We start from the raw sequence: 25415 nt of genomic DNA, 5'->3' as shown, positions 1-25415 counted from the left end.
CCAATAACGGAATACGTCAAGCGCTAAGTATCAGTAATAATGACAGACGATGGAAACAAAGACCTGTCAGATATAACCAGGCACAGGATAAAGTGAAATATGTTTAGAAATATACAAGTAAAATAAAATACAAATGAGAAATCCCTTATGTTTTAATTATTTTTTGAATAATAATGTAGTATATATAGGATAGAGGAGAAATTCTTTAGCTGGACCGGGAATTGAACCCGGGACCCCTGCATTACTGGTCAAGTGCTCAAACCACTGAGCTATCCAGGCCGATATTCACGGTACGTATAGCCCTAACTACTGCATTCCTCCCTCCTTAATTTGTCTTCGCCCTCGAAGACTCGCACAACCCAGGTTATATTTGCCCCTGACAGGACCTTCACCTGCAAGACCAAGGGTGGTCAACGGCACCAAATGTAGTATATATATATATATATATATATATATATATATATATATGTATATATATAAATGAAGTACATGTATATATAGGAGAGAGAGGAAATTCTTTGGCTGGACCGGAAATCGAACCCGGGACCCCTGCATTACTAGTCCAGTGCTCTAACCACTGAGCTATCCACGGTCCGTATAGCCCTAACTACTACAATAGTCATAGTTTATGTCTCCATAATTCATACACCCCCCCGCTCTCCGGTTAATTTTTACTCTTAGAAAACGTAATTCTAATTCATAAACCACTAGGCCTATTAGAATTAAAATATATAATGCTATAAATTTCATAAAATGTATATGGTGTTAGTGCACATAAATCTAAAGTGCTGGATAGATAATATCCAAGGGAAACCGTTAGGCCGAGGAAACACGGGTTATGTAAACGCATCATTTTAAGCAAACAATATTGATTATTTTAATCATATCTTTCCTAAGTGCACTATACATAGATTTAAAACAGTTTTTTTGCTACAAATATTCCAATTGTCCATTTTGAGATCGTCAGCTAAGAGGGAATCGAGGGAGTCTACTATGTAACGCGGATGTTAAGAGAAATCAAAAAGTGTAAATTTTGAAAACAGCAGTTGCTCTTAATATGTATTTGTTCAATTAGTTCAGTTATTTCCTATAATTTAAAAAATAAAGAAAGTTTTGTTGTTTTTGATAATCACTTGGTTTGAAATGAGAAGAAAAAAAATCGTCGCAGGTAATACTACGTCACAACGCACAGTTTACATTTCCTGCGTTTTTAACATACACTTACAGAGCACGATTATGCAAGTAATTTCAAACTGAAAGTAATAAAAACATCTCCAAACCCACAGTATTATCATTCTATGTGAAATTAATTCAATAGCAAACATCAAAACATATTTATAATTTTAACATGAGTTAAAATAAAAACATATAAGATGCATAGATACATGTATCACCTACATCATGTAAGGAGGAGGAGGGGGTAACTATAGTGCTCATAGCGCCATAGTAAACCTCAAAACCAATATTGATACTTTCAGGAAAAAAATCCTACTAACACATGTTAATACATACGTAAAAATAAAAAGAATTCATTGGTCATTTATTTTTCAGGAGGTGAAAATATGTCTGTTTTGGTGAATAATTGCCTTCTAAAAATTGCACAATTGCTCATAAGGAGCCGTGCTATTACTTCAAATGAAAATAAATGGACATCGTGATACAAATTATATATCAATTAAGGCTTTAACTTGAATTTGATATAATATTGGTATCACGTACTCTCTTTGTGTCATTTTTAAACACCATCTGACACACCTGTACCATTTATTGCAGATAGTCAACAAGAGGGGTTACTATGACAACCGTAGCATCACAATTTCCGTGAAAACCATATCCAAGGTGAAGATAACGAACACTGATCAATCTCATAACTCCTACAAGCAATACAAAATAGATAGTTGGGCAAACACGGACCCCTGGACACACCAGAGGTGGGATCAGGTGCCTAGGAGGAGTAAGCATCCCCTGTTGACCGGTCACACCCGCCGTGAGCCCCATATCCTGATCAGGTAAACGGAGTTATCCGCAGTCAAAATCAGTGTGCCAAGAACGGCTTAACAATCGGTATGAAACATGTCAGACAGCATTTGACCCAATGCGAGGTTGTACTGACGAAGCAGATCGTCATAACGACCATAGAATTTGCGAAATGCTGACTTCAATCGAGACTGTTGAAATCCCTATACCATCAACTTGTTTGTCAGTAGCTTACCTCGATTTAAAAACTGACTATACCCAGAACAAGCTCTTGCATATCGAATCAGTTGAGATATATAAACACCATATGCAGGTGATAATGGAATATTGCTACATAAATGTGGGAAGCAGACGATGGAGAAGCTGAAATCATCCCGTTTGTCATACAGTTGAGTTGTTAGTTTGCCGTTAATGTCTACTTTCAATAAAATATCTAAGTATGAAGCAGAAGTGGACGACTCTGTGGTGTCCTTTATTTCGAGCTCACAGGGATATATCAAATCGACATATGAATGAAAGCTATCATTGTTTTAAAATAGACAAAACGTCATCGATATATCTAAAAGTCGAATTGAAGGTCACAGCGAGAGATTTTTTCTTCTCATGTAGAGGTTTTTGAATAAATTCTGCTTCATATGAATATAAAAACAGGTCAGCTAACAAAGGAGCACAATTCGTGCCCATGGGAATTCCAACAGATTGTTGGAAGACCTGATCACCAAAGATCACGAAGATATTGTCAATGAAGAACTCTAGCATATTTTTTATTTCAACTTCAGAGTACTTGTGCGTGGAATCAGAGTAGTGTTTAACAAAGTAAGTTTTTGAATGACTGATCACTGGATATGAATATTTCCGTTTTCCGTTTTTGTTGAAGAAGCAACTGTCAATGATGTCAAAAAGTCTAGTCTTTAATTTATCGTGATAAATGGTCGTGTATAGTGTTGAAAAGTCATAGGTTTTAATGCTATTGATTTGGGAAAAATTCTGTGATTTCAAGTTTACTAAAAGTTCTTTAGAAGCTTTTAAAATCCACATTTGATTTAGAACACTTCTGGCATATGTAGTCGCACAGTAAGTTTGAAGTTTCTCCTTCACAGCTGTTAACATTTTCGTGAGGAGCAAAGATAGGGGCTTGGTAGAGCACTTACTGGATCCAGCAATGTATCTTTGTAAGGGTTTTTATGTAGTTTAGGAATCCAGTATAGGTACGGTAACTCATATTCATTCGACCCATTGACTGGAATATTAAATGTGTCTAAAACTGAAGCATGGTTTTGAAGAATTTCGTCTTTTGAAAGGGCAGTTGGAGTATAAGTATGATTACCAAAAGTGGAATTAATGCCAAGTTCGTTAAAAATACAGTTGTAATAATGAGCCTTACAAAGTTTCATAATGAGTTACAGATACAGTCAACTACAAAATATGTAAAACTCAGAAAAATTCATAGATTCATTAATTTTCAATGACCCATGCAATCACTACCTTAATTAATAAATGACATCTGTTCTTATGTCTTATGTCAATATGTCTGAAGTAAAAAAAATTAATAGATTATAAAAAAAGAAGGGAAAACCCCCCAATAACTTCAGTCTGCAATTCAGCACGTATTACATTACTTTTGGAAAAACTTAAAAATACATTCACATCGATACCGCAAAACGAAAACATTGCATTCGCAGAAACGTTTAAAACCCCGTATCAGATCAGCCGCCTTTGTTTGCGTGGCCTGTAATCAAAAGGTAAAAACCAGTTTTATCATCGTGAATTAACTCTGTTGTCGATGGGAAATGCATTTACAACTAACAAAATAGGAAGTTAAAAAATGCCACGTTTAAGTAATGATTCTCACACTTACTTTAACATCCCCATCCTACACACACACACACACACACACACACACACACACACACACACACACACACACACACACACGGGTGTTTCAACAACTTACAATCATTCATTAGAAAACTCGAATTCCTTACATGTATTGGTAAAAGGGGAAAGGGGAAAGGATTAGTGCGTATTTCACTGGGAAGTTCCTCAGAACCTGCCTTACGCAACCTATTTCTCCTCAGTTTCCATTTGCAATTCCTCCCTCCTATATCTCAGGATTCAAAATTGAGGGTTAGTTTTGTCTAAGAATTAAAGACAACCCATGAATTTATTGCCGCATTGACAATTCAGCGAGCATCCAGGGAAGGGAGGGGTGTTAAAAAGTATTTTTGCGTTCATCTTATGAAGAATAAAAAATCGACAGTAGAGCATATACAGACAGCTGGAAAAATCAGAAGTGGGATCACGTGCCTTGCAGAAGTAAGCACCCCCTGTTGACAGGTCACACCTACCCTTAGCCATGCATTTTTAACCAGGGTCGGATTTCACAAAACTATCATAAGATTAGTCATACGATAGATCATAAAAGTGTCTTAAGATCTGACTTATGACAATCCTAAGATACGACAGTTCCGTTTCACAAAACTATCTGAACTTCAAGAAATCCTAAGATAGATCTTAGGGCGTTGTTATACTCGTTACAAGAGTAGGGAAACGTTGTCTGTGGGATATTCTAAACGCAGATTGAGTTCATCACAAAGTATACGATGCTTATCAATGATGTCCACAACCCCCCATATAGTCAAATAGATTGTTTCTGTCCCTGAAACCATATTCCCTCCAGATAAGCTACTTATATCCTAGCAAAACATAGACCACCATGTTCAATATAGACTTAAGACAAGTATCTTGATGTCTTAAGATTTCTAACAATCTTAAGATTATGTTAGGATGTGACAGTTTTGTGAAACAACTATGATATATCTTATGACAAATTCTGGTCTTAAGACAGATCATGAGAAACTGGCCCCAGTTAATCAGAGTTATTCGTGGATTCAAACCAGGATGTAAAGAACGCCCTAACAATCGGTATGAAACACGACAGACATAATTTGAGCCAATGACAGGTTTATCTGATAATGCACACTATAGCAGGAAGAGTTTCGAATTAAGGTATATTTGCTGTTCCTAAAAAAACGATATGTGAACGAATCAAGAAAACCACGTGATAGAAACATTTTAGCGGTATTTTCGATTATTAAGCGCAGCGATAACGGCAAAAACAGTGGTAAGTTAACAGCTTTGAATAAACAGTAAACACACTGATTTCATTAGATTATAAGCGATTGTTAGAAAAACTGTTGATGAAATTATAGTATTTCGTTTTCTTTGAAATAAGAAAGAAACATAAAGTATAATTCTGAAACTATAGGAAATAGTTTTGCTTAAAAATGAAAGAGGCATTAGTTTTGAAAGTTTTTTTCTCTCAAAATATCTCAATGGCATAGGAATATATATTGATAACTAATAAAAACAATTGGTACAAAAACATGAGAAACCTAATAAAAATACGTTTTATAACCGCTTTTAGTGTAAAGAAATATATAAGGAAGAATTATTGTCTTGCAAGACAGTAATTATTCAATCACGAAATCACAAATTCATGTGCCTGTTTTGAGGTAAAAAAGGTCTTGAAATCATTAAATACCGGTGTTCTTACTGAAGTATATACATTTCATTAAAAAAAAAAACAATTTCCATTGAATTCGAGTTTTGGTGACTAAATGAAAGTTAATGCCCCTTTAATTTTTCGTCTTGACGCATATTCATTTCGAAATCCGTTATATTGTTTTTTAATTTGACATCTTTCGATGTGCATTTAGAGATAAATGTTAAATGTTTAGAGATAAACTTTTAGAGTCTAAAAGTATTTCAAATTTTGAAACTTTTATTAAAATATCTTTTTATGAATATTATAATAATGAGTTTTATTTCATTGTGTTTACTGCGACTCGCTGACGTCATAAGAATTTCTGTAGCATCGATTGATTTACACGACTGCCACAGAAACTTTCATATATGTTCACTCGTCCACTCATTCTTAAGTTATGGAACTCCATCCTGCTGTTTTAGAAGATTAATTCTGCTTGCATACATTTGCATGCATTTTTATCAAAGATCGCAAGAATAGCATTTGTACACCTGCAACCATTATTATCAATCGCGCACTTTTCTGTAAAATCAATGTGGGTTTTTTTTCAGATTGAGTAAAGTTTTATGTAATAGCAATGCTTTGTTTCAACATATCTCTTGGAATTTTGTGTGCTTTTTTCCATCGAATTTTCAGTTTGTTTCATATTCAATTTAAATGACACCTAAATATCTAATGTACACACTAATCTTCTGCATATCTGATATATGCACTAAGCTTCTAAATCTAACATATATACTAACTTTCTAAACCTGATATAAACACTAACCTTCTAAACCTGATATGCTCAATAACCTTTTAAATTTTTTGATATATGCACTAACCTTCTAAATCTGATATATCCACCAACCTTCTAAATCTCTCATATACACGCTAAGATAATGTATTTTACTGATATTAGTCTTAGTGATTGTATTTCTGGGAATGTATGTCAATTTGAAAATTTAGAACGTTAATTGTTTTATCATCTGTTCTTTATACCTTAATTAAGAATAGTCGCTATGTTGACGAACACATGCGTATGCACACACTATCACCTGCATTATGAAATGTGTTTAGCTTCAATCACCTTTACCTTAAGTGCTGTACAGATGTAAAAAGTTTGTTATATAGATGTGCCTCAAGTAAAACAAATCTCAATTTAAGACGTATTGTCGAACGATAAAACCTGTCCTTCACAAAAAGAGGTTTGTGTAGTTCCCTTTCCATTTAAATGTATCCAAACAGACGTAAATGAAAAAAGCGAAGGTGACGAAAATAATCAATCTTTTAATTCCTAAAAAAGTGCAAAATTGAGCATTGTACGAAAACAGATCAATCAAATATTCTAAAAAGTACAGGAATTACAAGGCCAGTACCTAGAGAACTTCCTGATTGGATTTTTACACATTTATCAATTTTTTTGTAAATTACATACCTTTATCATCTCAAGCCCCCTCCACTCCCTGTTAGGGCTGGAAACTGGTACTTGGTATCAATATCGTACCGAGGATTTGTTTCAAAATTACCGGTACTATGCCGTTTCATTTCATACCGGTATCGATATTGGTATTCATATATCATTAAATATACAGTCATCCCTCAAAGTTTTAATCCATTCCTTTCATTTGTATTGAATATTCGAGTTGATTCAATGAAAACTACAAACATACTTTTAAGGTTATGCTAATCTACGAAATGCAGATCACTCCTCCTAATCACTGGCATATCCAGGGGTCCGTGTTTGCCCAACTCTCTATTTTGTATTGCTTATAGAAGCTATGAGATTGATCACTCTTCCTTAACTTCACCTTACGATAACCCTGCTTGACATTTCAATGATTAAATATATACTTGAAAAATATGATTTTCAATAAAATCTACGTCAATTTAGTATTATTTTTTTGTTAAAACCTTTAATTTAGAACATTTATATTAGATACTGGAATGCTAAAACAGAAGCGATTAATTAATCAGCTTTTCCCGTATCTTCGTCTATTAGTGTCACTGTATCACCGTAAACAAATCAACTGTAACGAAATCGCGTGAGGTGAAAGGGTGAAAAAGAAACACGAAAACATGAGTTTATTCTACTGTCATTACTGATTCTTTAAAAACTGATCAAAAGGTAAAGAATGAAATATAATGTTCATCTTTTCAACTAATCACACGGTTTCAAAATGCAGACTTGACATGTGATTTTATGCCTGATGCTCATGTACAGCAAATGCAATTTGATGAACTCAAAATCAAGAGAAGCAAACGATCAATCAATTCAAAAGAAGCAATCTACCCGAAATTTATTCGAACCCCATCAATATTTTTCAGCTAATAAGGGTGAAATAAATAAAATCCACACTAAATTATAAACATTGTTATCTATTTTTTTTTCACCATTTGTGACTAACTGTTATTTGTTTCTAATTCTTTGTTTCTTATTTTAAAAAAAGGGTTAAAACGGGAAGTATGTTATCTATTGCATGATTTATCTCTTGATTATAGATCAAAGTATCGTAAAGAAGTATCGTATCGCTTGAGAAGTAGGATATCGTATTGTTTCATCCTTAACGGTATACACCCCTACTCCCCCTAGTCCTTGACAGTCTCGCAACATAAAGTTCCATAAATTCATATCAATATTCTTTTTATGAAGATTTCACATTTCATCCAATAGAGTATTTTTTATAATTAGAGTACTTTAGGAGTCATGAATTGAAAGTATTTTGTAAGGCTCTCATGGCGGGAATATGATGTTGAGAAGTCTTAGATCCTTTGGTGTTATTGCATGTTTACATTCTCTCTCAATTATTGACCGTATAAAGTTGAATTGTAATTATAAAACCCGTCATTACAGGTAGGTCGAATATTGTCTGACGTGTTTCATACCAATTGTTAGGACGTTCTTTACACTCTTTGATTACGGATTACTCTGTTTACCTGATCAAGATCAAGAGTTCACGGCAGATGTGACCGGTCAACAGGAAATACTTACTCCACCCAGGCACCTGATCACGTCTCTGTACAGAGGTCCGGATTTGTCTTACTCTTAATTTTGTATTCTTTATAGGATACAAGAGAACCAGATTGAGCAATGCGTGTGAAGTTATCTTCACTTTTATAATAAATATATTGCGCAGGTTCAAGTTGGGTAACCAGATAACCATAATAGTCCGAAGCTCTGATGATCACTAGCGTATATTCCTCTGGTAAGTATGCCTAAATACTTGTCATTCGTCGTACCATCTTCTCTATTTGAAATGAATTTCTTCTGTGGTTTTGCACCCAACAAGCAATGTAGAATATTCTGTAAAACGTATACGGTACCTATCTTATTCATAATGTTAATTTCTGGTAATGACTTTCGTACCTCTAACTTCCCAGTTGAACTAGCCCAAGAGTGAGATTGTCACTGATCCAGATACGATGATGTTGCAGATGAAGCATTAGCATCATGTACCTTACTGTTAGGCAAACAGCGTTGTTTTGTTGTCACACCTGGTTGTGATTGGTACATTATTTTCTGAAAAACTCCATGTCGTATGCAGTGTTGTGATCGTTATCAAATGAACTCCACGTCCACTGTATTTTGATATATTGAATTGTGCCCCATTCATACTTCTGTTGTCATTGGTCCTGTATCAGAATCGTATCTCTTACACTAACTGGACTGAACATTTCAATGAATATGTCTATGTTGTGAAAAATTCCCAAACTCTGTATCTTTTTTTTTTTTACGAAGGAGGAAGATTAAGTGATTCTTGTGTAGTGAAGTGTGATATATTATGTCACTGTCCGTATCTTTCACACTAAATTTAAACTCCATGTCCATAGTTAACATTTATCAAAGCAAATTAACCTATAATTGGGGAGGTCGACCAGAAGTGTTTAAGGCAGCTGAAACTACTGTTAAATCGACATGCAAAAGGATTGTCAATTCGTACGAAAGTAGCCATAGGCAATGCTAATTTCAGTAATCTATGAAAGGATTTTTTTTATCGTAGTACTTCAGTTGTAAGAAGGTTTGTTTTAATTCAAATCCTCCTTGTTCCATGGCCATGTCAAACTAACACGAAACAATAGGCACTGTTCGCTCCTGCATGAAACACTCGGCATTGAAAAATGATACCTTAAAAATGAAGGTCACATGTCGCGGGAAGCGTAGGCTAGTTTTAGAACCCTTAACCCTACCGCCAGACATTGCTTACTCCGGAACTTATTGTCGGTTTATGACTTTATCTCTTAGTGTTTTATGTTCGGTTTCCGGTCTCATTATTAACGTGGCGCTAATGCTGATACCACACACGTAATGTGATTCTCCTTCTTTTATCGGACTTGAGCAACAAACGTAGATCTAACTTTGTGGTACATCACTTACAGCTGGTGAACACTGTATCCCGATAAGGCAAATGAATTAATCCGTAGTCAATATCGGGATACAAAAACGGCTTAACAAAAATTGGCATGGAAAACGCTAGACAGCATTAGACCTAATGACAGGTGACATTTGCAAAGATAGAAATGTTGCTATATTTTCATAAATTGCTATTTTCTTCGTTTCCGTTTGTATCTTTGCTCAGTATATGATGCAGATTTGGAAGAATGTGGTATTTGAATATATTCCCCTTTCATTGCAAAGTTCCCATTATTGATTTTTGTTGTCAGCAAATGTCTGAAACAAATGAACATCTTTTTGTATATTCATGTAATAATATCCAGTAGTACACTTTCATACAAAATACTCGAATCTGATCGGTCGAGAAGCATTTGAAAAAAAAAACCCATTTACCCTCTGAAAACAGAAAGCACGCGCTCCAGGGTGATAGTATCTAACAACGGGTAACAGTATTTGACAACTGGTGATATTATGAAAATTATAACATGCGTCAAATTATGCGCGTACAGTTAGATTGTTAGACGACGGCGTTTGAACGTTTGTAATAAAAATACAAGCATCGATATAATCATGACAGTGATTGATCAAATGTCAACAGACGTAAGCCCTCCTGCTTTGTTGTTCATATAACACCCAGTATGATAAAACAAATATTGCATGTAGTTGAGGGTAACATTGAAAATTTTCACTGCAAGAAAACCATTGTCAATGGTTTTCTCGGGGTGAAAACACCTCGGTTGTCAATGGTTTTCTCGGGGTGAAAATTTTCAATGTTAACCTCACATGCTCAACTACCTGCAATATTTATATATCATCAACTGCATGAAAGGCAAAGATAACGAACAGTGATCAATATCATAACTCCTACAAGGATACAAAATAGAGAGTTAGACAAACAAGGCCTTTGGATATAATGTATACCAGGATAATAACGCGGTCGGGAAAATCGCGATTTTTTTCATCTAGGTCGGTTTAATTCGCAGAAAAACAAATATTAATATTCTGAACCCGATTTCGTATCAATATGAAAGATTAATTCACTGAATATCAAATTCGCGGTAATTTTGTTTCAGCAAATATAGCAAAAATTAACTCCGCGAATTTATTCCCTGCTATATAGTACACTGTACCAGCGATGGGATCAGGTACCTAGAGTGAGCATCCCCTGTCGACAGGTCACACCCGACGTGAGCTCTATATCTTGATCAGGTAAACGGAGTTATCCGTAGTCAAAATCAGTGTGCCAAGTACGGCCTTACAATCGGTATGAAACAAGTCAGACAGCATTTGACCCAATGATAAGTTGTATTGGCAAACTATATAGTTATAACGACCATATACTTTGCGAAATGCTGACTTTAAACGAGATTGTTGAAACCCCTGCATCATCAACGTGTTTGTCAGTAGCCTGTCTTAGGGTCGTTGCAGTAAGGGATCTTTATCTTGCCAAATCCTACCACGACACGGGACCTAGATAGTTCTCAGCGTTCGGCAAAGGAGCTATAACCACTGCATGCTACTATCTTATAGCGGTTTTCTTTCCCGGGTCTAAAATTTGGTGGCTCAAAGGTATGCTAATAATTTTAGCGGAATAAATCTTGGCGGACAGAGAAAAGTTACCTCTCTCGAAAATACTGAAGTCGCAATTGAGTGAATATTTGGCGAGTGAAATTTTGTTGGAAAGCTGTCTAATCGCCAAAATAAGCCAAATTTATCACGCTCGAAAATAACCCGCTATACGGTATATCATGTTATTTTGCATTTGGTAACCAAATTGTTTCACGCAAGCTCTGAACTTCAGTTTACTTTTAAAAAACTGTGGAATCAAATTCGTGGGGGACTAATTTTGGAGGATTGTCCAGATTTACAGTTTCCTTGGGATGTAATTTCTGTACATGTATATATTAAACCAGTATATATACTGACGGACACAGCATGTTTTTGTTTTAAATATAAAAAAGTTTTTTTTCAAATCCTTGCAAAATTCCCCAACCATTCGTCGGCCTGATGTATGCAGATTCACTACCCGTGTTACGCTTGCAAATTTTCACACGATGTGAGTAGCATTGCACGAAAATGTTCCAGACGCTGATCAAAATGAACAAGAAAACAACTGGACGCAAACGTCAAACCTATCAGGTCGCAGAAGATGAGAGAAATCATTGTATTTTTTGAAGATCGGACCATATGGACGATACGTACGTATTTTGTACACCTTAACGGTAAAGTCATACTTTAATACGCATGTTTCGAGATACTGTAGCGTGCAACCGTGGTTTCTCAATTTAGACTGAGCTACTTGCTCAAAATATTGATTAGCGATGTGGGTCCTCTCGGCTTTATTCCGAGATACTGAACAGTGATTGGCAGTAAAATGATTTGAGACAATGATCAGTTCAAATGATTAGCTATTTTACAAAGAACAATGAAATCACGTACAATTATAGCAAAATTAGATCAACTCAAAATTACTCACTTCAATCACTCAATATTGCTCAATGTTCGTCTTTGCTCAATTTGACTCAGTCTGTATTAATGAGAATAATGTAGCGGAAGTAAGGGTAAAGGTGAGCAATGTAAAGTATTTAATAAAGTTATATTATTACTGACTTTGTATACCTTACCGTTGTTAAACTTTCTCTTTTAATCGATGTTCTTCTCGGTCCAGATGTGTGTAGACTGGCGTTGTTTTGCAGTATTTATACCCTACAGCTTCAAGCTGATTGGATTGTGACTGAGCATTATGATTGGCTAAAATCTAGCTATTTGATTGGTCAATGTATCGGTAATTTTCAATCCACTTCCGGATTCACAACTTTAGCTCGAACAAAGGAATATATAGGAATACATTTATCACACAGATATAATACCAAATTCGTTTCAATACGTCCAAGTTATTTCCCTTTGGAGAACTCCCGTACTTAGTAAGATGTGAAACAACTTGTTTGCATGCGGGAGTATGGCACATTCTCATCAACGTATAAATGAATGTGCTCATTAAGTTTCCAATACGTAGATGCATTACCCCTGGGTCGAGGCCTCTACTGGTGGACTGTTAGTCCCCGAGGGTCTCTACAGCCCAGTAGCTAAGTACTTCGTTACTAGCTTGAAAATACGGATGTATATTTAATTGCTGTTGTAAAATTTAGAAATTCATTTCAAAATTAAGGATTATCTCCCTCATGCATAGCTCTTACCCTTGGACGAATTTGGCTCCACTTTTTTGGCACGCTGTTTTTGGCTATAATTAGCTCTAAAGCTTCATAGTTATTTCGGATTTCAAACATTTCGGTTGAGCATCACTGAAGAGACATTATTTGTCGAAATGCGCATCTGGTGCATCAAAATTGGTACCGTATAAGTTTTACACATGAATTCAACTGATACACAAACTTAGTAATCGATAATTATTCGGAGAGCAATTAAATGCATGGGATTCTTATTATATTACGATATTTCGTTGCTGATACGCATCATATCTAGAATATTGCTACATATATGACACTGATTTTATAATTCTACTTTAGTGAAATATTTCTTTCGATAGTATTTTGTATTTCCTACATTAACATATTTAAAGAGAAGCTGTCTTTAATACATTTTGTCGTCTTCCTCGCTGACTGTAGGTCCACTCGAGGACGGCCGCTATGGATGCCGAAAGTCTAAAAATGTAACGCAATAAAATACCCCGCCTGGGTATAATATGGGTATGATATGCATCGTAGATTTTAAAATGGTGTCAACTGCGACTCGTAGTATTGTTTAATCCCGAAACATAACTTGTTTATGATGGTCTTACCATTAATGTCCCTCGCGAGTACACGCGTCTATTACTAAAACGCATGAACTTGGGTGAAACGCAAAGAAACCAAACGAAAGTCAGAAAACAACAGGTCAACTTAATGAATTAAAAACCGAATTCCTAGATAAAATATCGAAATGCGTTAGTACAATGTAACCATTGTATTCCCATGAAGTGATGATCAACATTGATCAGACTGAAGATAGTGCGACTCTCGAGTAAAAAGGTGTAAGCGATCGCAGTAAATGGAATTGCAGGTGTGTGATCGGCGTGTCTATAGCCGGTAACGTATTGCCTCGGCTGATCTGTAAGATAGGTATCCCCGTCTATCAAGTTTCCAAAGGTCCGGTGTACGACACCTTATTACCTAAAGCCAGTCGACGCCTTCTGGATGGAGGGTTCAGTACGCACAAGAAGTTCGCAGATAAATCGGCCCACGGATTCACTGACCAAAAAAAAAAAAAGCTAATACTCTCGCACTCCAGGTCAAGGGAAAACTAAATTTTCTACCCTAGACCCGTGTGGAAATAATAATAAATCACCCAAAATATATTGAAAAACCCCATCCATATGAACAAATTAATCCATGTGGAATGATATGCATGAGCTACGAAAGTCACGGAAACTAAATTACAGTTAGATGCACAATTGTCAGCTGTGAGGAATACCCACTTAAAGCTTTAAATGATTTCGTTTGTTCTTTATACATGTACGGGGAACCAGTTCACGGCAGCAAACGACAATTAACAATCATAGTGATTGGGTCCCGGTTGCAAAGGTTGTATCAATTTCAACTTTTATTTTGGTTTTAATGTTAGTATCGGTATAGTAAAACGATTAAAGTACATGTATACTGAGAGTTGGCAAGATTTCAGTTCCCCTAAAGCAAGGTTATTTTCCTCCCTTTGCTCTTGGGGAGCCGGAATCTTGCTGACCCGCCCAATGACACACTTTAACTGTACATTATTCATCAGGCGTCCTTTTTTATGATATACAATTCTTTATTTACACCATGAACTGCACTAGAATACAGAAAATAGATAACCAATGTATTTATTGAAATATACAGAAAAAAATCTTTTTATAGATGACAAGAGTATGACCGAGTGTCCATGTAATGAACATGCCCTCGTACTAATATATAGATCCAAGTTATTTCACACCATATTCTCTGAAGACAAGGTGTAGTCATTATAGATACTCTTTGTTTTTTTGTTGTTTTTTTTTAAATTTTAACAATGAAGGTATCCTGCATTAATTAAGAACCTTTTTTAAAATTTTCTTTGATGTTTTTTCCCGGAGGTTAAGATCAAGGCTACATGTACAAGAAGAATGTGCAGCTTTACAAGAAACCAAAAAATGAACACTAATGAATTTCGTTATTCCTATAAATAATATAGAGTGCAAATAAGAATTCTTTGAAAACAAATCTCTAGAACCGCAGATGTATGTCATGTAACAAAATAGAGCCCATAAACCATAGTCTTTAGCACATTTCCTTATAACGTAATGACATACGCCTTCATAATTGTTTTAAACCAAACTACCCACATAATATTTTATAAGTATTCATTCATCACCGCTTTCTTGTCAATAGATGAAAACGTGTCCAAGACTGATCATCGGGGTGGGAGTGGATGGGTATTTTTCTCATCTTGTAACATATCCGCACTCTATCTACAAAGACCAGTCATGCACAGGTAGTCTTCAGGCAAATGCTCCCACTCCCCTAAATAATCCCCAACATGTTTTCTTCTTAAATAACACTAAGAGTTCCGATTTACTTTAGGTGATCAGAAAGGCATCTAATGTTAGATAACTATTTGATAATTTTGTAAACATTTTTTATTTGCAATTCCAAAATCAAAATAAATTAATATTCACTTTGTGTGCAATAAAAATATTATTATTTTAGTACCTACGTGTATAACATTCTATGAATTTTTAATTAGTACACACGTGTACAGTGTATAACATTCTACGATTTTTTAATTAGTACACACGTTTCATTCTTCAGTATGAACACAATCAATATTGATTATACTGAAGATGCCAGAAATTGACCCCCCACCCCCCCAAATAACCCCCAAACAACAACAAACAAATATCTTCCCAAGATTTAAATACAATGCACTAAATATATACATGTTGCTACAATGTCATTTAAAAGGAAAGACTAAATATTTTGCATTAGAAGTGAACTTTTTGAAGAAAACATGTAAGATTCCTCCACTTACAAGATATGTACATGTAAAAACTAAAACCAGTAGATATTTATATACATCTTTTAAAAGATAAATGAGTTCTTAGAAGTTATATCTATAACTTTAATATGTAATGTGCACTTTAGAGTATCCCAGACACGATATTACAGGCTTTGCAGGTAGATCCTTAATACAAAGTTACAAACTGATGAATCCAATTAGGAATGTGCACTGTATGTATACCACCGATATCCTCAAAGTGAATATTTGGAAACCAAAAAAAAAAAAAATCATAATGATTATAGCTTTCTAAATTTTATTTGCATGTCTAAATTCTATTTCCTAATAAAATATATATTACCTCTTGAATTATGTGATGGGTCATAGGGACTAATCAATTACAATTAAACTTCGTTATTTGAAAGTTGATGGGGCCAAATGTTTTTGTTTTTGGATATCTGAGCTATTTGGGAAAAGATACATAACGAAAATGTAGCTGGGACATCCAACTCACTTCCACTCCATGATATTCTATATAATGAAGTTCAACTGATTCTTCTGAATACATTTGATATCGTGCATAAGTGTGTTTGAATTGAAATGTCTTCATTTAAAAAAAGAAGAGGCATACAGGCCTTATCGCCTAAAGTTAAAAGTATCACTAGAAACAACTTCCCTGTCCTGCACACCTAAGCTATATTCTAATGTTCAGCAACAGTATAAAAACAAAAGGTGTTCTTAAAACTTGCATGCACCCAAAAGTGCCCATACCAATGAAAGACTTTAATTAATTCATGTATATACCACATTAAAACGACATGGCTAATTGGAATCTGTTCTAGAGCCAAGACCCTGGTGTTGCAAAATTCGCAATTTTAGTACATCCTTTTCTGCTTCTCCTAAATATGCACTGACTTCTTATACCGTATCAGTAAACTTAAAGAAGTCTTTGAAATGATAACGACAATCATCACTATGATGAATTTGGTCCCACCTTGGACCAACCCCAGAACCCCTGGAATCATGAAATTTTCATGTTTGGTAAAGGACTACCTACTCCTTCTAAATATCAAAGAAAATTTTATCTAAATTTTTTACACATAGACATTGTTTATACCAATCAGTGCCTCTACTTCGGGGATCATGAAATTTACAATCTGGTAGAGGTCTTCCTGCTCTATATCACCATGAATTTAATTTTTCTTACAGATGTTCGGTTATTGGGAATATTTGTTTTTAATTGGTGAATTTTGGGGAGTTTTTGCCCTGCCTATAAGGCCCAGGGGTGCGGGAATACTGAAATTTACAACTTATGACCCCTGTTCAAATGACACTTTATACCAAGTTTGGTATCTCCCTGGAGTAACTGCTACTACCCCGGAGATAATGAAAATTGAAATTTTGTTAGAGGCTTTCACACTCTACATCACTATACTTTAAGTTTCTCTTACAGATGTTCAGTTGTCGAGAAGATGTTTGGAAATTGCTCATTTTGACAGTTTTTGCTCCCCCAATAAAACCCCAGGGGGTAAGGAGTCCTGAAATTTACAATGTATGTCTTCTTGTCGCAAAGATGGTTCATACCAAATTTGAAAAAAATTAGAATGACAATTATCAAGAGAAAATTAAAAATGTTCAATTGTTAACAGACGACAAACGACACACGATGACGGAAGCTGACCAACTGCAAAATATAGAATTGCCTAAAAATTAGTAACTTTGTTGTTTAACTGCCAAGCATGGCAAGATATCTTTTCACGAAGTGTAATTATAATTATGCAAATAACATGGTGATGAATACGAACATCTCTCCTGTATGGTAGTGTCGCACTATGTGACTTACAATTTATCAATATCAATGATTCAAAGAAAACGGTGTCAATTAATCCCCACTTAATATAGTTTTTTAATGTATAGACCAAATTCAAAGGTCAAGTTCACAAGATCAAAATCTTTTGTACCACAATAAAGGTCTTTTCGCAAGGAATACGCATTTGTAATATGAAAATTCTATCATCAACCATTCAGAAATTACGAGCAAAGGTGAAGTTTCAGATAAATAGAACAAAAACAATATGCCCCCCTGTGTCTTCAGTCATAGGCATAATAAAACCTGAATCCACAAAGCTTAGGAACATTTGCATTTAGTGTGGTCCTGCTTATCTTGACAAAAATTTGCTTTCATTTATTCCCTGCATATTTCCATATCAAACTCCGATCTCATATTATGGCTCTACCCTACCTCTGGGGCCCCTGAATTGTACACACTTGCATTTGCACTACTGGACGATCTTTGTGTATTTTAGATATGACTAAATTATGGGCCTGCTGTTCTCGAGAATATTTTAAAGATAATTCGCTATATATTCACATATATAAAACTTTGATACTCTATTGTAGTCCCACCATACCCACCGTATACCTACTCCCAATGGTCGTGATTCATATATATTTCAATCTGCACTACATGGGAGTGTTTGCATATTGATATGAGTATCTATGGCCCTGTTGTTATTGAGTAGATTTGTCCTATATATTCCCATGTAAAACTTTGACATCGTAATGTGACCAGGACCTGCCCATGGGGACCACAATTTTAACACATTCGAATCTACATGACCTGAGTATTTTAAAAGATTTATCCTATATATCCTCTTTCAAAATGTTCTCTTATTTTGGCCCCATCCTACACACGGGCGCCATGATTTGAATAAACTGCACTACCTGGTTGTATATTGATATGAACATTCAAGGTCCTGCTGTAAGTTTTTTCAACAATTATTCCGATATATTCCTATGTAAAGTTTTGATCCCTTTTTGTAGCTCCATCCTACCACTGGGGGCCATGATATAAACAAACTTAAATTCACACATGTCAGGAAACCTTAATATCAATTTGAACTTTTCTGGCCTAGTGGCTCTTGAGATGTTCAAATGACCTCAACCAATTTTCGTCTTTTTTAAATATGTAATTATCTCCCCTTAGGAGGAAGCATAACCTTTTGTGTGTATGACCGTGAATCTCCGTCGCCCACTGATGAATTGTGTCTAGTTTGATTGAAATTGGCTCAATGGTTCTTGAGAGAGATATTTAAAAGATGACACGTTTCTGTGTGACTAAATCTTGATTATCTCAACTTCAAAAAGGGTGTGGCACATCATTTGAACAGACACTGTAGTATTAATTGGACAACAGCTCAAACATATGTCTTCTAAAAGGAAGAAACAAATCAATTATTCGGTATGTAACAAAAATTTATGATATCAAATACAACATGTCGATTATTTAGCTTCAGTATTCCAAGAAACACCATGTGTCATCTGGAAAGTACAAGTATACTCCGTCAAGACAGAAAGACGGGCAAAGTGACAGCATAAGCAATGATATATCTTTTATTATCTGAGAATTCCTGCTTAATGGGACAAATGTCTAACAACTAACAATTTCTGGTACTGATACATGTACAATTATTAGCCTTCTCCTTAATAATCTTAAATTTCTTGACTTGAAAATGTTGAGGTAGAAGTTGTGTTTGTGCCTTTGTATACAACACATATCTTATAACTTCTATTACATATACTACCATGTGAAGATAAAATGTACTATGACAATGTACCAAGAAACATAATAATCTGCAGAGTGATTGTGACCAAAACTGTAAGGCAGATGAAATGATCTTGCTTTGTAGTGACACAATGATTTGCTGTAAAATCTTGAAAACAATGTATTCAATTACAAGAAGATGTGATACCTTCACAAATCGCTTTGGAGATTTCAAATTTTCTTGTAAGGGTGATGAACAACTCCAATTTCCAAAAAAGGTAACGTGAAAACAGACACATACAGAAATACGTATTCCCGATTTCAAATTTAAACCAAAATTATATATTGTTGTGTTTCCGCTAACATCTAAGTCAAAATTATGATTTGTTGGCTAAGGGACTTTTATATTCCGCTCCTCTACGATACAATTCCATGTATCGAAGTGTGTTGTAGACAAACTGAATATGTCAATCCAATTTTAATTAGATTGAGATGTAAATCATGAAAGGTGAAGATAACGAACAGTGGTCAATCTCATATTTCCTATAAGCAATACAAAATAGAAAGTTGGACAAAGATGGATCCCTGGATTATACCAGAGCTGGGATCAGGTGCCCATGAGGAGTAAACATCCCCTATCGACAGGTCACATCTGTCGTGAGCCCTACATCTTGATGAGGTAAACGGAGTTATCCGTGGTCAAAATCAGTGTGCCAAGAGCGACCTACCGATCCGTATGAAACAAGTCATACAGCATTTCATCCATTGATAGGTTGTATTGGCAGACTAGATTGTTAGAACGACCATAGAAATTGCGAAATGCTGACTTTGAACGAGACTGTTGAAACCCTTGCACCATCAACCTGTTTGGCAGTAGCCTGCCCTGTTAAAAAACCCAGATCATACGCAGAACAAGCTCTTGTGTATGGAATCAGTTGAGATATATACACACTAAATAGAGGTGATAATATAATATTGCAATAAATATGGGAAGTTGACAATAGAGAAGCTGAAATAATCCTGTTTATCATACAGTTGTTAGATTTTGTCATAGATATCTATTTTCAATGATATATCTAAGCATGAAGCAAAAGTGGACGACTCTATGGTGTCGTTTATTTCGAATTCGCCGGGATGTATCGAATGGACATAGGAATGAAAATGATTATTGTTAATAGATAAAACATAGTCGATATATCTATATGTCTCATTGAAGATTGAAGCAAGATATTTTTTTCTTCTCACGTGGAAGATTTTGAATATTCTGATTCAAAAAAATATGCATCTCAACTGATTCGATACGCAAGAGCTTTTTCTGTGTACAATCAGTTTTAAATCGAGACAGGTTACTGACAAAATATTAACCTATCTTTGGTTCAAAAGATGTCTGATGTGTTTCATACCGATTGTTAGGCCGTTCTTGGCACACTGATTTTGATTATGGACAGCTTTGTTTACCTGACTAAGATATGAGGCTCACAGCTGATGTGATATGTCGACAGGGGATGCTTACTCCTCCCCAGCATCTGATCCCACTTCTGGTATACGCATATCCAGGGGTCTGTATTTGCCCAACTCTCTATTTTGTATTGCTTACAGGAGTTATAAGATTGATCACTATTCGCTATTTTCACCTTTATAGGAGTTATGAGATTGGTCACTGTTTGCTATTTTAACCTTTCACATGCCAGACACCATTTTACTACTCAACGACAGGTTGTAATGGTAGACAAAATACATTGTCTTGAGACAGCATAATTGGCGAGAATTGATTTTCATAATTGACGGATAATTCAAATGTACACTATGTGATAAGTGATTAAAGAAACCATGAATTATCTTAATTTCTATCATGTTTACAGTTGACCACCATGACCATCGAACATATCCTAGTTCTGATGTTATCTGTGACGTCAGGATTCAGCTACACATGCGAGAAGACAGCACGAGTCTGTGAAACGTCACTGGTTATTGAACATTACTTAACAATGAATAATCTTAGAAACCGAGCAGTATATTCAAAAGAGGGCAAACTATACAATTACAAAGTGACCAATACATCTCAGGCTGAACAGATACCCGTCAACGAGATCGTGACGGCAGACGGATGGGAATCAAGAAGATTAATAGTTGTAGCGAATCGAACACTCCCAGGCCCTGACATCATTGTATACGAAGGACAAACTGTGGTGATACACGTAAAGAATCATTTACACTCAGACTCCGTCACGGTTCACTGGCACGGTTTACACCAAGAAAATACCCCTTTTATGGATGGAGTCCCTTTTGTGTCCCAATGCCCCATTGAATCGGGACAAACATTCACATATAGATTTAAGGCTTATCCGCCGGGTACGTTTTGGTACCACTCTCATGCAGGGTCTCAGCGAATTAATGGTTTGTTGGGTGCATTTATCATCCGTAAATATGAGCCTAATCCTTTTCCAGAACATATCATGCAAATTCAAGAATGGAATCATGACTGGGACGCTGACTTGGGATATCAATACATGATCAACAAAATCATAGAAAATAGAACTAAATATAAACCTTCGCAATCCACTGACGGTAGCTTCTTCAGCCTTCTTAAGGCACAATCAGGGCTGGTCAACGGTAGAGGACGATACTATACAAACTTTGAAGAGAAAATTCACAACGAGGCCCCACTGGAAGTTTTCCGGGTCACACAGGGTACCACCTATCGATTTCGTGTGATCGGTGTAGGGGCTCTTTATCCGTTCAGAATTTCTGTTGATGACCATATCATGACAATTATAGAGTCAGATGGATATCCTGTGCAGCCCACCATTGTTGACTTTTTCATTATTAACCCTGGCGAGCGATATGATTTTATAATCGTAGCAAACCAGTCGGTTGGAAATTATTGGATTCGAGGGAAAACTTTGGAAGTTACTCGAATAACAGTCGCTGAAGCTATTTTAAGATATCACGGAGCGCCCGAGGAAGATCCCACGACAACTCAAAAACAATGCACAGCAGAAAATATATGCATTGTCTTAAATTGTCCTTTTACCTATTTTCCTGAAAACGAACACATGGAATGTTTTCGGTTTGATCACCTTCGGGCGGCAGCGTCGGACGATCCAGCTCCCCCTGCTATTGAAGGAAAGTTTCAGGAATATTTTTTGAATTTTGCTTTTCCGGGCATCGATACCTTTCCAGGATCTGTCAATGGCAGGTCGTTAGAATTACCCACCGTGTCTGGTCTAACACAACCACAAGAAATCAAATCTCAATGTGAACAGGCAGGGTGTGGGGAACAGAAACTATGTAACTGTACGCATTCCATAAGTCTGCGTCATGGCGACACAATTCAAATGGTGTTCTTAAACATGGGTGTAGGCTCGGGATGGGCGCATCCAGTACATATGCACGGGCATTCTTTTTATGTTTTGAAAATGGGTTACCCAACATATAATGAAAGTACTGGTGAAATTATATCACAAAATGCAGACGTTGATTGCAGAGGTGGTGTGCCTCAACAGAAAAGTTTCTGTAACGATGCTACCTGGAGGAATGGATCTTGGCGGAACGGAAATGTGCCTGGTTTAGAGCTTCAGAACCCACCTCGTAAGGATACAGTTATTGTCCCTAGCGGAGGTTATGTTGTGGTGAGAATCAAGGCCAATAACCCTGGATTGTGGATAATGCACTGCCATATTGAACTCCACTCTTCTAATGGAATGGCTATGCTTCTTAACGAATCTTTTCCACGTCTCCCTAAAAGTCCTTCAAATTTCCCAACTTGCAGAAATTTTGAATTAACCGATACCTTGGAAATTGATAAGAATGACATCACTATTCCAGAGATACAAGAAGGTAAAAAATGTATCTTTTTTAATAAAAGAAAGTCGTATAACTAAAAGCATTACTGAAGACTTGCAATTAGAGAAGCGTCGATTTGTTTTATGAAGCATATATACACTTTCAGTGCTAATTGAGAAATCTACATATAATAACATTTAAACAGCTCTTAACGAAGCAACGGTATTTCAAAATCACGTAAATAAATAAAGAAGAACTTTAGAGAGTGAATTATGCACCAGAGACATGCAATTTCCCTGAATTTCGAACCTTTGATCTTAGTCATGATTTGTGTGAGAAACGCCATAGTTCTATTTCAGAAACACACAGCATTCGTGGTTTTTTGGGATTTAAAGAGGATGTAAAAATGCATATTAAATTGCCATTCCTTCATATAGCAATACACCCTACGCCAACATATAAAACTTGAAATTGTATCAGTCTATTGACTTACGGAGGAGGAAAGCGCTGTGAAGCTTGATTAAACATTCTTACTTTTATTCCACTTGAAATAATGCACGTGACAGAGCGTGTTCGCAGTACCATTATAGCGGCACGATGTCGTGTGGGTGACTTTTAAGTAAAATAACGTACTGTATATAGAAAATGTATGTCATAATATCATCATTTTTCAAATCGAGGCAGACTACTGACTAATAAGTTGATTATACAGGGGATTCAAGTCTTGTTTAAAGTCAGAATTTTGCAAATTCTATGGTCGTTATAATGATCTAGCTTGCTAATAAAACCTATCATTGGGTCAAATGCTGTCTGACGTGTTTCATACCGAATGTTAGGCCGTTCTTGGCACCCTGATTTTGACTACGGACAACTTGGCTTACCTGATTAAGATATAGGTCTCACGATGAGTGTGAACGGTCGACTGGGATGCTTGTTCCTTCTGGCCACCTGACCCCACCATAGGTATAAGTCTGTTTTCTAATTCACTATTTTATATTTCTTGTGGGAGTTATGAGATTGATCACTGTTCATTATCTTTATATTTCATTATGGAAATGCACATTCTTTTTTCTATTTCAGATACAATCCCTATGGATAGGTTCTACGTAGTTGTTGTCGTTCTGGCGGGAATTGTTCTCTTGCAGTTCCTGGTTATTATAAGCATGCGCATCTCATCAAAAAGGAGTAAATCCGGAGATGGAGACAGAGAAAAATATCAAACTGGCGAAACAAATTCTGCTTTTAGTTCAGAGAGCGATATAGAGAAAAAAACAGCCAAAGAGACTCAGAGTGAAATCGAGGGAGGCTCAACACATTTTTAAAAATAACATTGAGAAACACACTATTAGCTGTCATATAACTATTTAAGCATGTTTTTTTCTCGTATACGAATTCTATACATTTAAGGAAGCTAGCTCCTGAGCTTTTGAGTATAACTGCGCAGGATGCTACAACTAAGTATTCACTGGTTCAATACTGATCCCATTGGTGCAAACATATTACACATTTATTAATGAACCCTATCCAGTTGAAATTTTTTGTGTCAATTCAAATTTTGAAATGGTTTGGCAGGGACTATATTTTGTGGCGGAAGGATTTATTAATCAAAAAGTTCTCATTCTGCATATTACAGTTTCTGTTTCATCCAATGTATCTTTTATTCTTATACCCCTATACATGTATTTCAGTTATATGATTTATGATACAGGTAGTTGAGACATGGAACTAGTTCAAATGTTGTAATTTATTAACTTGGTTGATATATTTTTCCAAGCAGAACACCGATTCTTAAAAATGTTTTAATTTATTCACTCGGAATTTTGTATAAAAATTCAGTATTTTTGCCAATAATTAAGAAATTTGATCTCCTAATCCCACTTTTTTAATTTGTAAGACCAGACCTTGGAAATTGTGTAAAATTTTAGAAATTGATAAACCATCAATTTTGATATCATGAAGTTTTTCGTATATCAAGTGCAAAAAGGTCATTATTTATTTCCATTACTAATATTAATTTATTATTTTCATCTGTAGTGTTAGAAGACATGATTGTGTATTTATTTTATGTAATGATTGATTTGTGTTCCTTATGTTGTGTTGACACCAACAGAAATGTCAAGTTTAATTGAATAAATTTCAAGTGGAAAAAGGTCATGTTTAGAACACTATAGCTCAATAACAAT

The 25415-nt window shown here is 35.6% G+C and overlaps 1 protein-coding gene and 1 long non-coding RNA gene across 3 annotated transcripts in view; one reads left to right on the top strand and one right to left on the bottom strand.

The window, feature by feature from the left end:
• The window catches only part of LOC125654805 (uncharacterized), an 18234-nt gene extending 5664 nt beyond the window's left edge, over positions 1-12570 (bottom strand). The window contains exons 1-2 of the long non-coding RNA XR_007362479.2: positions 12521-12570; positions 12373-12423 (exon numbers count right to left, since the gene is read on the bottom strand). This is a non-coding gene — a long non-coding RNA (uncharacterized LOC125654805). The remainder of the gene's footprint in view (positions 1-12372; positions 12424-12520) is intronic.
• On the top strand, positions 5020-25415 carry LOC125654803 (uncharacterized). Of its 2 annotated transcripts, XM_048884889.2 has the most exons (4): positions 5049-5101; positions 8641-8709; positions 21309-23286; positions 24313-25415. In XM_048884889.2, exons 3-4 carry the CDS (start codon positions 21318-21320, stop codon positions 24552-24554), a joined length of 2211 nt encoding a protein of 736 aa, XP_048740846.2. In that variant the 5' UTR covers positions 5049-5101; positions 8641-8709; positions 21309-21317; the 3' UTR covers positions 24555-25415. The 2 variants fall into 2 exon arrangements, with proteins under 2 accessions (XP_055998756.1, XP_048740846.2); XM_056142781.1 differs by lacking the exon at positions 8641-8709 and having other exon boundaries at positions 5020-5101.

Source organism: Ostrea edulis, chromosome 7 (genome assembly GCF_947568905.1).
Source record: "Ostrea edulis chromosome 7, xbOstEdul1.1, whole genome shotgun sequence".
Classification (NCBI taxonomy): Eukaryota; Metazoa; Mollusca; class Bivalvia; order Ostreida; family Ostreidae; genus Ostrea; species Ostrea edulis.
This window is presented reverse-complemented; position numbering and strand designations above follow the sequence as displayed.

Coding starts and splice junctions, on each gene's coding strand:
- LOC125654803 (XM_056142781.1), top strand. CDS start 21,318: ATGACCATCGAACATATCCTAGTTCTGATGTTATCTGTGACGTCAGGA. Junction 23,287..24,312: donor TATTCCAGAGATACAAGAAG/GTAAAAAATGTA, acceptor TTTCTATTTCAG/ATACAATCCCTATGGATAGG.